This window comes from Catharus ustulatus, chromosome 2 (genome assembly GCF_009819885.2).
Source record: "Catharus ustulatus isolate bCatUst1 chromosome 2, bCatUst1.pri.v2, whole genome shotgun sequence".
Classification (NCBI taxonomy): domain Eukaryota; kingdom Metazoa; phylum Chordata; class Aves; order Passeriformes; family Turdidae; genus Catharus; species Catharus ustulatus.
In genome coordinates this window covers 16,108,288-16,124,029 of record NC_046222.1, presented here as the reverse complement: position 1 = coordinate 16,124,029, position 15,742 = coordinate 16,108,288, and the positions used below count along the sequence as shown (strand labels likewise).

The following is a 15,742-nucleotide window of genomic DNA, read 5'->3' as shown; positions in this document are numbered from 1 at the left end:
TCCAACATTAATGATTCCATGATTCTACGTCCCCAGCTGTGTTACCTTGCCCAGAGGTTACAACTCTGGCCTCAGTGAAGACAGGCCTTCTAGAGGACCTTTCCATGGTCCCAGAGAGAGCAGAGGTTGGACACATTCATGTCCCATGCAGCTTGAGCTCCCCTTGCCATGCTGATGCTGTGGGGAGGGAGAGACTGGCCTTAAGTTGGTTCACTTCATGGGTGCCAGCATTTTTGCCAGAGGCTGTCCCAACTTTCCTTGCTGAAGACCAGTCTGGCTCCACCAAAGCCAGTCTCCAAAGTCACACAACCAGACTCTGATCCCACATGGGCACTGCCAGGGGCTGCATGGGTGCATTCCTGGGAGCAATTGCCCAGCGCAACTCTCCAGATCCCTCCTGTGTGCATAATCCCTTCCCACAGCATCTGTGACTACTTAATATTTTTGACATCTCCAGTCCCTGTCAAATCTGGTTCAAGCTGGACAAGAAGGCTTAAGTTATTTTAGGAAAAAAAGGAAGTTTAGATGGGTACAAACTGAGCTATTGCTTAAGCCCCATTTTGAAAGCCAAGCAAATTTGGTTCCCTGTCCTCATTGCACTATCTGCATCACTGTGATGTGGGAGGGGATCAGCTCCTCCACAGGTCCCGGCAAAGGAGGCAGTGAGGAAGAGGTAGCTGGGGTACTGGGAAGGCTCCAGTGGTCTTCTCTCCACCTCAGAGCCCACCTCCTCCAAGGTGAGACCCTCCCTCTGTGGGTGTTTCGCCCAGGAAGGAGGAGCCGCACAATCTGAATCTGCACCTTCTGTTTGGCAAATCACCTGCTCCTAGTCGTGCTTGAGGAAAACCCATTGAGCTCCAAGATCCCTCTCTGAGAACCCTTCATGTCTGTGTACTACACGCTGCCCCTCCTGGGGCTGCTGTGGGTCCCAGTCATGGGGCAGAAAGGCACCTCCTAAACGCAGGAACCTGCAGGGCTTGGTGCAGGCAAAGCGCGCACTCGGCTCTACCACAGCCGGAAGGAACTGACTCGAGTAGATGGAGAGAGTAGAGAGTCAGGAGCTCTTCCTGCTGCCTGCACTGGGCAGAAATGCTCTCAGAACCCACTTCCCCCAGTTCAGCTCTGGCTCAGCTGGATTGGTTTTGCTGTTCACCCTTGGTAGTGGAAAGGATGCTCAGGCACTCCTGCAGGAGAGCTCAGCTCCTCTAGGATGGAAATAGGCTTTTCCCTTTGCTGATGGTGGTGACACAGATCCATGCCTTTAGTAAGTGACAAAACATCAACAACCTCAGCCTTGGGCAGGACATGTTGCACCCACTTCACATGCTGCCAGGCAGAGTTTTGGGACAAGTGGAAATGCCCAGATGGTTTGTCCTGGGAGAAGAATGGAGCAGGTTCCAGGCTCAGCCACCAGGCAGACAACTGTTGCCATGGCACAGAATGAGTCAGTACAGCACATTCCCAGCGTAAGGTTTCCCCAGGTGCTCTTGAAGTACAGCATTCACCTCACCTCAGCCGACACCCAGAGCAGAAGGGAACCTTTTGCAGACAGGTTGTTACTTCCCAATTAACATCTTCATAACAGTGTGGGTGTTGAAGGAGTTATCACCTGCTTCCTCAGCCCAGGAAATCACATCAGTTCCATCAAATCTAAACGTGCACTTGGTGGGAAAAGAGCCAAAGGACACCAATGCCTTATCTTAGTCCATGTGCTCTAGGATCTAGAGGGGGAGGGGCAGAGTCTGGAGTAGGCTAGGGTTAGAAAGGTTGTTCCTGTTCCTTTTGAAGGCTGCAAGCAGGAACACAAGTGGTTACACTGAAACTTCCTGAGCAGAGGTCAGTGCTTCTGAAATACGTTCACATGATAAATGTCAACACCCTTCAGGGGGTGCAGCTTCCCCTTGGTGCTCTGGGCCTGGAATACAGTGGGTAAATATCCCACAGAGGAGCCCTGTTTCCTCAAACTCCTGTTTTTTTCATGAAATAGAGAATGGTTTGGTTTGGAAGGGACCTCAAAGCTCATCCAGTTTCAGCTCCCTGCCATGGGCAGGGACACCTTCCACTAGACCAGGCTGCTGAAAGATCTATCCAGCCTGGCCTTGGACATCCAGGGATGAGGCAGCAGCAGCTTCTCTGAGCAAGCTGTGCCAGGGCCTCCTCACCCTCACAGGGAAGAATTTCTTCCCAATATCCATCTAACCCTGCCCTCTGGCAGTGTGAAGCCATTCCTTGTCCTCCAGACCCTTGTCAAGTCTCTCTCCTTTTTGTTCCTCTCCCTTTCTGCAGACATGACACAAGCCTATGATCAAACAACAGCAGGACGTTCTCTGCCAGCAGCTAAAGCCAGAACCACAGGCACAGCTCTCGTCTGAAGGCTGGTAGACAGGAGAACAAATAACATAGCCAAAAATTTTACTATTATTAAAATAGAAATTTTACAGTTGTTCTGCTCACTGCATCAGTCTCCAAACAGTATCTGCAGGCAAACACACACCCTGCAGCCCACGCAAACTACAGCAGAGGCAGGAAATGCCCCATCTCACCAAAACAACACCTACCCACACTTCCCACAGGGCTGAACCCAGTCCCAAACATGCAAGGAACCATCACTTGCTGCTGACAACAAAGTTCTGGGTTTCTGCAGATGCCATGTGTGCACAGTGACCAGGGGAGGGTCCCCGCTGCCACCTGCTCCGCCAAATGCGTGGCCTTTGTGAACGAAGATGGGCTCTGCTTCCCTGCCAGAGCTGTCCCAGCTCTGCGTGTCATACACGTGCACGGTGCCATCAAAACCTTGGATAAAAGGGAATTAGAAAGTGCAGGAATTAATTGCTTTGCTCTACTCCAGCTTGGCTCAGGATCACCTCCCAGCACGAACAAGGAAAAATGGCCCAGACTAGAAACCTGTGAGGAGAGCAACTCTGCCTCTGAGGGGAATGTCTCAAGGAAGTAGCTGCTGCAGAGAGCCCAGACTAGATCTCTAAAGTTTGTGGATTCGTGAGTGTGAACATGCAGGGATCTGGTCAAGAGGCAGCCTTGCTGCCCAGCTGTAGCATTATCAATGCTGTAGCTTGCAGCCAGGCTGTCACTGGCATTATCAGGGTAGTGCTTGTGGTCAGCTTGGGGCCTTTGATCTCACAGAAGGACAGCAGGCATCTTCCAGAACCCGCTCAGGCCCCTTCCGGAGTTGTTGGAAAGCAGCAGCTGCAGAGGACAATTAGCTGGCATCTCCACTGACTCCAGAGGCAGCTCTGAAAAGCCACCCTGTTACTGGTGGGTTTTAGGTGGAGTGAACTGGGCCTTGATAAAAATATAAATCAAAAAAGCACCCATAAAAGGAGACCTTTGCCCTAAGCACCTACCTGAAATGGCAAGGTAGCCTTCCAGAGCAGGAGCCCAGGAGACGCACAGGAACTCTGCACTTGAGCCAGGAGAGGGGACTGTGGCCTTTGCCAAGGCCAAGAGCTCAGAGGTTTTCCTGAAGTCTGTCAGGGTGAGGAGCCCCCTGCTCGAGAGGCGAGCCACAGGTTGGGAGCTTGGCTCCAAGTCCTGAGCTCCATGCCTGGTGCCCATGCACCACTGCTCACTGCACGGCGCCGAGGGCGCTGACATGGCCTCCACGAGGCTCTGCGGCTGCCGGATGTCGGCCAGGCACAGCCGGCCTGTGGAGCAGCACAGAAGCAGAGTGTTGCAGTCCAGGAAGGCCAGATTGCTGAGCTCCTCGCTGCCTCTGGAAGCTGGAAAAGAGAGGCAGGTCTCAGGTCCAATGAGGAGCATTTTCAGGATTTCTGTGCTGCAGTATTGCCTGAGAAAGGAAGCAGGATGTATGCTCAGAAGTAATGTGTCCAGCTCCAGGGCCCCCAGCATCAGAAAGATGTGGAGAGGGCTACAGCCCTTCTGCCCTGGTGACAGGATGGGAGAACTTGGGGTGTTCAGCCTAGGGAAGAGAAGGCTCCAGAGAGAAGGGAAGGGGCCCCTTCCAGCACTTTAACGGAGCTCCAAGAGAGCTGGAGAGGGACTTTGGGCCCGGAGTGACAGGATGGGGGTATGGGTTCACACTGACAGAAAGCAGGGTTAAATGGGACATTGGGCAGAAATTCTTGTCTGTGAGGGTGCTGAGGCCCTGACAAGGTTGTCCTTGGCTGTGGCTACCTCAAGCCTGCAAGTTGGTCAGGGCTTGGAGCAATCTTGTCTAGTGGAAGATGTCTCTGCTCATGGCAGGGAGTTGGAATGAGATGAGCTTTAAATGTCTCTTCCGAGCCAAACCACTCCAAGATTCTGTGAGTCCCTGTGGCACAGGGACAAACAGACCTTCCTTTTCCTCAGTGCTGTGATACTGCCACTGGACACACACATCCCCTCTTCTCTCCCCAGAAATGAGGTCTGTGAGGACTGGGTCTCACTGCACAGGTGAAGGCAGACAGTTCCCAAACCCCCAAGGAAACCAGACCTGCACCCACCAGCTGTTGTGATCAGGCTGTCACCTCCCTTGTTTGGGACAGCACACACAGCACCCCTCTGTGAACCCAGTTCTCCACACTGAAACTACCCACAGGATGCTGGTAGTGCCCAGATTTGGAGCAGAAATGTGAGAAATGAGTGTAATGAGAGTGGTAAGCAGCTGGAGATGGACCTGACTATTGTCACCTCTTTCCTCAAGACAATATACTTGTGGCAAATATCTTTATAACCACTTGCACATGTCCAAAAGTACCTGCTCAGTGAAATGTCTGCTAACTAAAGCAGTTAGCACTGATTTACCCACCTTTCCAAAAATAAGACATTAGGCTTGCCTTGAATACCTGTTGTGTAGACATTTTTCCTTGATTCAACCTCTGTAATTTGGACTCTGTCAAGTCTTGAGCCATGAAGAACCCATGGGGCTCTGGCTGAAATGGTGTCAATTTTAGCCCAGGATTGCCCAGTGTCATTTTCTGTTGCTATGGTGCTTACAGGTTTAATGACATCTATTAAGATGAGACAGAAGAGACAGAAGAGACAGGAGACAGAAACAGATGTAAAACATTGAGAACCAAGCAATCCATCTAATTAAGCTGCTTCACAATACCTCACAAAGGTAAAACTGACCTACAAAACCATTAAGAAACCTAATTATGCCTAAACCCCTCTTCAGGGTCAAACCCCTTTCCAACCCATCCAGGAAGCACAGACAAAATGCCAAGCTAAACGAATGAAAATTACTGAATTGAGATGTTTATGTTCAATGAAGAAGTTTTCTTCTTCTTTTGCACTTCCTTTCTGGTGAATTACAAGTATTTCCCAGTAGCAGCCTTAACAATGGTGATCCTTTATGAGACAAATAAGGTGGATCATGGTCTATCCCAAAAGACAATGGATGGACCTGTATTTCTAACCACTGGAGTTACTAAGGGGACACTGTGCCAACACCATGCAGTACAAGGCTACTGTGACAGGCCTAAACACACTAATTGTCTGATGAGGTATGAGCTGTTAAATTCAAACACCAAAACTGGTACAGACCCTTGTCTTGTACCCTTCTCCAGCCTGTGCCACACAAGGGTGGTAACTCAGGACATGGAAGTGGCACTCCTCTCCTCTTTTGACACACAGGAAGAAGGGAAAGTTAGAGATACGAGATGCAACAACCGCATTGAGAAACTGCTTGACCTCAGAAACCCTTACCAGAGTTCTCTGCTGACACCTGCCAGACCTGGAGGGAGCTGTCGGGTGGGCCGCTGGTTACCAGCAAGCTGAGGAAACAGAAAAGTCTCACAAAAGAGTCTCCTTAGGAGCAGAGAACAGCCTTGTGTTCAACAGCCTGGGACAAACGGGTCTGCTGCTCCTGTAAACAGGGATTCTGATAGAAGGACCATAATCCCAGAACTCCTCGTGCAGGGATGGTCCACACAGCCCATGCAAAATCATTTATGAGGATATTTTATGAGGGTCTAATGAGAAGTGGCTGAGGAAGCTGGGGAGGCTCAGCCTGAAGAAAAGAAGGCTCAGGGGGCATATTTTTGCTCTCTACAACTCCTGACAGGAGGGTGCAGCCAGATGGGGATTTGGCTCTGCTCCCAAGGAACAAGGGACAGGACAAGAGGAAATGACCTCAAGTTGCACCAGGGGATCTTTAGGTTGGATATTGGGAAAATTCCTTCCCTAAAAGTGTTGTCCAGCCTTGGCACAGACTGCCCAGGGCAGGAGTGGAGTCACCATCCCTCGAGGGATTTAGAATCTGTGTGTGGCACTTGGGGACATGGGTTAGAATCCATGGTCTCAGAGGACTTTTTCAGAGGACTTTTTTGATTTAATTATCACATTTTCCAGAAGGACTAGACTAAAAATGATGCAGACAGCCCCAAAGTAGTCAATGGGGACTTGTGTAGGAAAAGAGACTGAACAAGGGAAATTATCAGCCAGAGGTGTTTGTTTGGTCTAAATCCAGAGCAGGAAAAAAAGCTTTTGAACCCGCACACACAGGGTCTCAGGGTCTTGAAGAGCAGCAGCACCAGCCACCAGTGTCCTACTCTGCTGCTGAGCACCTCCAAACACTGTCAAATGCATAAGGAAGGGAAGGTAGAGCAGGAAAACTCTACAGATCGCTGCTGCTCAGAAGTGGGGTGGGGAGCAGCAACATCAGCAGTTCTTGGTATGTCACTGGTCCAGACTCACACTGGTCTCAGAGCTGGCAGGATTGACCAGCTGAGCTGGGAAGCAGGCAAGGAAAAGTCCCCTCTCCATCTCCAATACACCCTGGGAAGGACCCTGTGTGTGGAAGGACCGGCGTACCTGGTGTCCGGCACATATTTCAGGCTGTACACTGGGCGCTCTGAGAATCCACCACATTCTACCTTGAAATCTCTCTCTGGACACAGGCCCTAGAAATCAGAAGCAAAGCCATTTCTTCACACAAAGGTGAACAACTTGTGTTATCACAAAAAAAATGATAGAGACATGAGGCAAACTCTTGCTTGGTATAGCTCTTCCCTGTCCAGTGCTGCCTTTTTCATCAGGAGACAATGACTGAATGATCCCAAAATAGTCAGAGAGGACAAAAATCTGGAGAAAGCTGCTGCCAAGAGCTCTGCCTGTGTTTGTTGCCATCTGTGCACATCTGGTTCAGGAGCTTTCTACTTACCCAGTGACCAAACACCACCAAAAACCACTAACATGGAGATCATCCACCCAAGGGCAAACTTTGGTGCTCTGCAGCATGGTTCCCCAGGCCTGGGCTGCTCAGCAAGCCTCTTCTTCATTTGGCTTGCTGCCCTCATCTGTCCTCTTTCCCCATGAAATGCTTTCACTCACACACCTGGAGATGAAGCATCCACAACCCAAGGTGTCTGCAGAGCAGCTGCATGATAACATGACTGGACAACAAACAGTTGACTTATGTGTTACCTTTCAACCAAAGCTGCTCAGTCCCTGGCCATTGCCAGGTCCCTTGTCACAGCAACAGGTTACAGCTCATGAAGGCCACCAAGCCCTGGCTTGGTCTCTGAAAATATCAGGTCAAGGAAGTCACAGAGGTCTGGTGCCACTCTGACTGCAACACCCACCTGTGTCTCCTTTGTCAGCAGTGTTGGCGGTGGGATCAGCTGCAGGATCTCGTTCCCATCAGACTGTCCATACCCGGCTACACAGACACCTTGGTGGGGTGGGCATGAAGAGCCAGGAACAAGGTGAGGGCCGCCCCCCTGCCCAGCCCGCCCTCCCTGACACAAACCCGAGTTACCGCACAGTCCATGGACCCCAGACCCTGAGCTCGAGCCCAGCCTGAACCCGGAACAGCTCCAGCCACTTAGCTCCACTTTTGGGGTCCTGGCCCTGCACCCTGCCCCCTCCGAGCCCCCAGACTGGCCCAAACCCACAGCCTCCTTTCCTCCGGCTGGGCACAGCCACCCCACGCCGCCAGACCCCAGCCCGCTGCCTCTCCTCCCCTCAGCACTCCCCGCCTCGCACTCACGGTCCCCGCGGGCCCATTCGATGAGGCGGGTGGGCGCCTGGAGCTCGAAGGTGTGCAGGTCGCGGTACCTGCGGGGAGAGGCGGGTATGAGGCCGGCGGGGCCGGCTCGGTGCCGGGTGCCGGGGGTCCGGGGGTCCCTCACAGTCGCAGCGACTGCAGCAGCCACTCGTCCGCCGCCTCCATGGCAACGCTCGTCCGCCCGGCGCGCGCCTGACGTCACACGCCAGCGCGCCGTGGTGACGTCACCGGTGCTGAGGCGCCGCCATGATCGAAAGGGCGGCGTGTGGCAGCGCGGTGACCCGAGTGGCGGAGTGGGCTGGGATGGCAGTCAAAGCTTACCCAGTTCCATTCCCCTGCCATGGACACCTTCCACTAGACCATGTTGCTCCAAGTCCCAGCCAGCTTGGCCTTGAACACTTCCAGGGATGGGGCAGTCACAGCTTCTCAGGGCAGCCTGTGCCAGGGCCTTGCCACCCTCACAGCCAAGAATTTCGTCCCAATATCCCATCTAACTCTGCCCTCTGTCAGTGGGAAGCCATTGCCCTTTTCCCGTCCTTCAGGCCCTTGCCCAAGTCCCTCTGTTGCTCTCTTGGAGCCCTGCTAGCCACTAAAGGGCTCCACTCCCTGGAGCCTCCTCTTTTCCCCAGGCTCTCCCAGCCTGTCTCCAGAGCCGAGGGGCTCCAGCCCTTGAAGCATCACCATGGTTTTCCCTGGTCCCAGAGCTGGAGGTGTTACTCCTAAACATAAAACCCACTTTACCCCTTGTTCTGTTGCTCCAGGCACTTGTCAAGCCTCTCCCCTTTTTGTTCCTCTTCCTTTTGAGAAGAATGATGGATTTGTCTTTACAAACAAGCTGTGGGTCTGCTGGTAGATAAAACTAGCACTGAGAGATAAAAGAAACAATGGGAAGAAGAAGAAACTGATTGATGAATGGAAAAAGATATTTGCCTTTACAAACAAAGTGTAGGCTTGCTGATAAATGAAACTGGATATTGAAAGATGAAAGAAACAATGGGGGAAAACCATTAATTCCGTAAGAACTAAAAATTAAGAGAGAGGGTTGTACATTAGAGGGGAATCTTAGGTATCAGGCGTTCTGAGCAAGTGCCTCAGCAAATGAGGAGAGGGAAAAGCGGCTGGGAAATTAGGATAAAAAGAGAGACTTTGTCCTCCAAAAATTTGAGCGATCCCAGGGGAATGCCCCATGGCCTCTCCCTTTATTTGAATAAAGTAGAAAGACTCCTTTTTGGACATAAACCTCTGGTGTTTGTGGCTTAATTTTCCTGACAATTTTGGTATGTTTTCTTTTGCAGGCATGACAGCCAAACAACTGCAGGATGTTCTCTATCAGCAGCCACAGCCAGAAACACAGGAACAGTCACATCTCTCATTTGCCAGGTCATATCCAGCTTTTCATCCAGTAGAATCTTCAATGCTTCATGTTTGAAATTCTTTGCCCCTTCTATGGCATGGGTTTGGAATGAGATAAATTTTAAGGTTCCTTTCAACCCAAACCATTTGATGGTTCTGTGACTGTGTGGTAATGGCATCTTTCAAAAAACAAGTATTAGGTATCTTCAACTGAATGCAGATGAGTCACATGTTCTCTGACATAAATATGTAGAATTATAAGAAAATAGAAATAAGAAGTGAGTTAAATCTCTAATCTGAGATCCCATGGATCACTGTGTTAAGGGGAAAGCATGATTATATCTGTTCTGAAGCCTATAACATAGGGTAAAGAAATTGAAATTAGAGAGAGAAATATTCAGAAAGAGCAGGAAAAAAGACACAGATTGCCCAGAGAAACTGTGGCTGCCCCACCCCTGAAAGTGGCTTGGAGCAGCCTGGTCTAGTGGAAGGTGTCCCTGCCCATGGCAGGGAGTCTGGAATGAGATGATCTTTAAGGTCTGTTTCAACCCAAACCATCCTGTGATTCTGTGATTCTACTTCCTGAAGACCACAACAGAACCTTAAAGCATTTTCTAATTTACTTTTCTTTTTTTATAAATAGCAAAAGTATTTTCCATCCTGTGTGCAATAGTCTGGGGTCTTCCTTTGGAGTCACTGGATCCTGGCATATCTCTGAGTGGCTGCTCACCTTCCTCTGGCCTCAGGCTCCTGCCATTTCCCACCACACAGAACTTCACCTGCAGCTTGCACACTGAGCTACTTGTGCTAAATGTATTCTTTAACAGTTCATTTCCTAGTCTGGGATTTTGAACATTCTCCCAGTCTACAGCCAGATTTCCATATTCTTTCAGTTAAGCTTATAAACCAAATTGACCTGCAAAAAATGCATAAAATGGTAAGAGGATAAGAGAGAATTTATCCTCCACACACTGTTTAAAAGCTGTTTCTTTTTTTTAAACACTTGTTTACATGTTTTTAGTGAGCAGTAGAGTGGAAATGAAAGGAATGTCACTTGGGTTCCCTCCCAAGGGAACAGAGAGGTGAAGTGTCACCATGAGTTGATAATTGAAGAATGATTGATTTGATCTATAAACTGTTACCTGCACAAAATAGTTGTCATTGTGCAGTGCCACGGGGCCTCTTACTGCCTGAGCAACTGGCCATTTACCTGGCCAAATAAACAGCAGAAATGTCTAATAGTTTTTTGTCAGTAGACGAATTAATGAGCAGAGGGTTGAGGAAGAGGTGGAAGGATGTCAGCTGTTGTGTGTGGTGGGTTTGTGGAGCACTGCCGAGTGACTTAGAACACATAATGCATAGGAAGGTTGCAAAATATCTCTGTATGTCCTGTTCTCTCAGGGCTGGAGCTCAGCTGCATATCCATGTTAAGAGAAGAGGAGGATTTTCCCAAGAGGGTTTTGATGAGCTCAGAACAACACTCCTCATAAACATCTTAATGAGCTATTTTCTGGCTGCTTGGCCTATGTGCTTAATTGAATTGATCTGCAGCTGGGAGAGTAGTCTGATAGGCAAGAAAAGCACAACTGGAATGATAAAAACAGGCAAGAGAAGAGGAAATAAATAACCTGTCATGGCCAAATAGCAAGGGAACAAAGCCTGAAGTAGTCCAAAAGTATAGATGGGGAACTTGTTGGAAAAATGAAACTGAGACAGGCAGCTTGATGTGCAGAGAGGTCCCACCAAATTATGCTGACTCGGCAAAGGAGGAGGTACTCCACTCTCAACACTGGCTTCAAATTCTTCCAGCTTGTGGTCCAGAGGGGCCCATCCAAAACGGCAGTGACAATCCTTATGGTCACACATTTAAAACAAAAATAAATTGTAAGGTGAGCCTGTGTTCATCTGGGGAATTGCATGGCAGAGACAGGCTGGGTGAAATCCATCTCCTAATTTAAATTTGCTACTCTGCTTTAGCTGCCACTCTAGTAATATTCAACCTGTTGGGTGCAAAGGTGACAGTCTGATGCCCCTGGTCATGGGCTGCTGTGCGCTATGTGGCTTGTACTGATCTGTTGGTGTTTGCTTTGTTGGTGGAAATTCCCAACCCATCACCGAGGTCATGGTCATGTGTAAAAGTGCTACAAAGGCAGCAGGAGGAGGGGACAGCACATAGAAGGTGAAATATGATTGTAGTTGTCTTTTTGTCGCTTAATAGGAGTGCTTTTTGCATTTCTCAAACCATTTTCACCTCAGAATTGAAAAGCAACTTTGCTCTTGTAAATGTTCTGTTTCTGCCATTAAAACATTCACAAGTATGTTCAAAATGAAATTGTCACCTTTAGTTTCAAAATGACAGGTTTTCCTGCAAGATAGGCTCATTACTCCCTCAGTTGCACATTTATTTTCCCTGTCCAGGCTGGACTACTCAGCTCCTGCATTTCTTGGTTCTCAATCATGGTCTGTAACAGCTGAAAACTTCTCATGGGGTGCAGTGAGGGTGTGGTCCATAAAACCACTCTGTCACTCCCCTCCCCAGCATGGTAAGGGAGAGAAAATCTACCAAAAGGCTCATGGATCAAGGTAAGACCAGAGGGGGATCACTCACTCATTACCATCTTGGCAAAACAGACTTGATTTGGGGAAATTGGTTTCATTTATTATCAATCAAGTCAGAATGGGATAATGAGGAATAAAACCCAAATCTTAAAACACTTTCTCTGTATTCCTCTGTTCTTCCACTCTTTCTGAGTTCAGTCAAGGCTCAACTCGACTGCCATGGAGTCCTCCAGTTGCTGCAGGTGGATCTCTGCCCCTCCATGCCCTCCATGAGCTGCAGGGGCACAGGTGCCTTACCATGGGCTAAGCTATTGGCTGCCAGGGAATCTCAGCTCTGACACCTGGAGCACCTCTTACCTCTCCTTCTGCACTGACCTTGGACACTGCAGGGCTGTTGCACTCAGATATTCTCACTCCTCTGTCCAGCTGAAGTTGCCCAGTATTTTTTACTTTCTTGAATGCTTTGTTTGAGAGGTGCTCCCAGTGTTGCTAATGGGCTTGTGATGGATCTGCCTTGGAGCTACCTGGCATTGGCTCTCCCAGACATGGAGGAAGTTTCTGGTATCTTCTCTCAGAAGCACCCCCTGTGGCCTTCCTGTTACCAAAACCTGGCCACACAAACCCAATACAGAGGAGTTGTCAAAGAGTCTGAATATCCCCAGAGCAGAGGGAAGACTTCCCCCAAGACAACTGCCCTGATTTTGGGTTTTGCTGCTTTGTGGGTCTGCACTCAGCCTGTGCCTCTAGCGTGCCTTGAGGTGCTGCAGAAGTGAGCCTCTAACCCTCTTGCTGCATGTTAGTTTGGGGTTAGAACCCTTCTCTCCAGGAGAGAGCAAAAAGCCAGCATTACTCCAACAACTTTGAGAACACTGATGCCAAGAATGTAACTTCTGTTGATCAAGCAGAAGGAAAGCAGACCTCAGATCCTGCCAATTACAGCTTGATAGACTACCAGTGGCTGTTTTTACTGGCCCTTTGCAATAATAAAGGACAGATGGTTGCCAATCTTCCCACTATTCTGCCTTAGTATTCACACTAACAGCCAGACAGATCCTGTCATCTACAATAATACTTGTCTGGGAGGGGGCAGGTACCTTGGAAGTGATGTCAGAAAAAAAAAAAAATCCTATGAAACAGTTTTGCCAGTGTTAATGTCTGAAAAGTAGAGTTTATATAAGACTAAGTGCAGCCTGTGTTGTACAAAATGTGCCATTTCTGTCACATTTGTAAGGAAAGTGACAGACCTGAGCATGCATATTTATAAGATCTCTCTGACTCCACCTAATTTAAATTCAGTAGCAATGATGGACGCAAGGAAAGGTGAAGTGTTATGTTTTGGAAGTTGTTTTTCACCGTGTTTGAGAGAGCAAGGAAGAAAAACGGTACAACTTAGAAACAAACACTGCTATGAAGAGCTGAGGGTGGCCAGAGCAGGATATGTGAGGACAGTCATAGGTGAAAACCAAGATAATCCCTGTACTGCTGACCCAGGAATGGTTCTTGACTTCTGAGACTGCTTTATACACTCTGCTAGTCAAAGAATACTTAGGGTTTTTGACTTAGCCCTTTGACATCGAGCTTTTTTTCTCACTACAGTTGTTCATAAGAGCTTCCCTGATACACATCCTGTTCCTACAGATCTGCAGAAAGGGGCAGATTCATATAAATGAAATTATTCCATGATATATGCTATCGACTGGATAAAACTAGTACGAAACAGTGGGCTGAGTCTCTTCAGTCATTCATTTAATTATTTAATTTCATTCAAGACTTTTCTTTCTCCAAACAAGCATGTCTTGGTTTGAGAGACAGGTATCTGCCAAGGGAGGAGGGAAACCCTCTTGAAATGGAGGATATGACCCCCTTCCCTCCGAAGTATTATAACTTTGAAATTAAAGGGGTTTCAGGCAAAGATATGAGGAAAGGAATAACCATTTTTTACTAGTATGTGTATGTGTAACGAGGCAAACAAATAATAACAGCAGCAGCAACAACAAACAGGAACAGAAAATCCAATAACCAAACCAGTCTTGTCCTGCTCTGTAAGCACTTTCCCTGGGTGCAGTTCCAGGCACAGCCAGCAGGGGCGCTGGTGGCTCCTGGCCGGGCAGGGCCATGCGGTGATTCCTCCACGCCTGCAGGGGGCACTGTGGTGCAGGCCCGACCGTTTCTCTGCTCATGGACAGTGGGGACGGGGCTTCCTGTGCAAGCCCCCGGGACAGCCGATCCTAAACCCCTCTGAGAGCCAAGGGAGCTGGAGCGGGAGCCTGGGAAGCAGCGAGCTGGGACGGCAGGGCGAGCTCACCCAGGGCAGCAAGCAAGAGGCAGCAGAAATGTCACAGCTGTGGCTGGAACTGCAGGGTGTCCTGGCAGACAGGGGCTGCAGGGCTACAGTGTGGGAAAAACCCAGAGCAGTGACTGAGGAACTGAGGGGCCTGGGCAGCAGCAGCCCTGTTCTCGAACAAGGCAGGGAGAGTCTCCCTAGGAATGGAAAAGCACTCAGGATCCTGGGTTTTCCTCTGAGGCACCATAGCAGATGATGAAACTCCTTTTTTTAGTGGGGTAGGGTGTTAATGAGGTCCCAGTTCAGTGGCTGCTCTCATGAGCAAAGGCTCACCCATGGCAGGGGACAGGCAGGGCAGGGCTGGGCTCTGGTGGTGACAGCAAATTCTGCACTACTCTCCCCCCACAACAGTAGCTCGACTATCCTCCTCTGAAGCTGAGAGATAAAGAGCCAGCACTTCCCCAGCTCCCTTTTCCCCAGCCCAATTCCTGAGGTATCTCTGCTCCTCCAAGAGAAACCTTCAGATAAGAGAGTAGCCAGCCACACTGTTCCCGGGGCAACTCCTTTTGTCTCTCTCAGGTTGTTTATTGTCTCTTAGCAACAAAATGGGAGAAACCTAAGAAAACAAAATGAAAAACCCTAACCTCCAGCAAAGCATAAAATGGTGATCTTGTGTTCCAGGGGAACACAAAACCAAATGGGAGACTGAACTGGGTTACAAAATGCATAGAAACCACTTCTCCCTCAGGAACTGAGTAATTAAGAGTTGAAAATACTTGAAAACAGTGTCAGTGTTAGTAGAACACTGCTCTATTAATATTCTTCTCGAGACTTAGTATTCTTCTGAGACTGGTGGGGGACTAGGACTGGGTGGACTCTTGGAATGACCCTGCACAGCACCCATTTCTGTGCCATTCTCAGCTTGGTATAGAAGTGCAACACTGTTTGCCCAGCTCCCACCTGTGTGTGCCTTGGAAACTTCTTCTTGTTGTTGTTGTTATTATTACTATTATTATTATTATTATTATTACTACTATTATTATTATTATTATCCTACCCAGATCACAGACCTTGGAAGTACAGATATTTGAAGTGTGCAGTGAATAACTTGGGGTCTGGGAGATCCAAAATACATCTCCTCTGTGCCACAGGACAGTGAAGGAAAGAGACTTTAAACTTTTTGCCTTGCAGGTTAGTTATTTTTCAGAATTAATGTTTGCATTTGGTGCTGTGAAATCCCTGTCTCCTGAAAGGAGAACTCTACTAAAACCACTACTGATCAACTCCTTCCATTTTGGTGGAACTCAGCACCTCTGATTTCCTTAGAAATCTTTTCCCTGCCATATACAAGCAGGAAAGTCATCCTTAAATAGGTCACTGACTTGTCAGGAATTTGGTCTTCTGTGTGGATTAAAGGGAAGAAATTAGTCCTATTCCTGGGACTACAGCTCAAATTCATTTGAATGTACAGCAAATAAACTTCGACTTTGGTTGGTTGCCTGAAAAGAAGAGCACAACCTTTTCCTTTTCCCTTCTAATGAAAAAAAAAATTAGCAGCAGGAATATTTGAACATTAAATA

The 15,742-nt window shown here is 48.7% G+C and overlaps 1 protein-coding gene across 2 annotated transcripts; it reads right to left on the bottom strand.

The window, feature by feature from the left end:
• Window positions 1–2,395: 2,395 nt before the first annotated feature.
• On the bottom strand, window positions 2,396–8,157 carry WDR73 (WD repeat domain 73). 2 transcript variants are annotated; one of them, XM_033053146.1, is made up of 8 exons: window positions 8,091–8,157; window positions 7,949–8,016; window positions 7,542–7,630; window positions 6,772–6,860; window positions 5,665–5,732; window positions 4,794–4,967; window positions 3,363–3,737; window positions 2,396–2,793 (listed from the first exon to the last, which is right to left on the bottom strand). In XM_033053146.1, exons 1-8 carry the CDS (start codon window positions 8,129–8,131, stop codon window positions 2,555–2,557), a joined length of 1,143 nt encoding a protein of 380 aa, XP_032909037.1. In that variant the 5' UTR covers window positions 8,132–8,157; the 3' UTR covers window positions 2,396–2,554. The 2 variants fall into 2 exon arrangements, with proteins under 2 accessions (XP_032909037.1, XP_032909038.1); XM_033053147.1 differs by having other exon boundaries at window positions 4,803–4,967.
• Window positions 8,158–15,742: the final 7,585 nt, after the last annotated feature.

Bases quoted from the DNA above. Each gene is read 5' to 3' on its own strand.
- WDR73 (XM_033053146.1), bottom strand. From the start codon at position 8,131: ATGGAGGCGGCGGACGAGTGGCTGCTGCAGTCGCTGCGACT. The intron at 4,968-5,664 runs GTAAGGGTTTCT...TCATCTTAATAG, and splicing joins GGTGTCAGCAGAGAACTCTG to ATGTCATTAAACCTGTAAGC. The intron at 2,794-3,362 runs GTAGGTGCTTAG...CTTTTATCCAAG, and splicing joins AGGCTACCTTGCCATTTCAG to GTTTTGATGGCACCGTGCAC.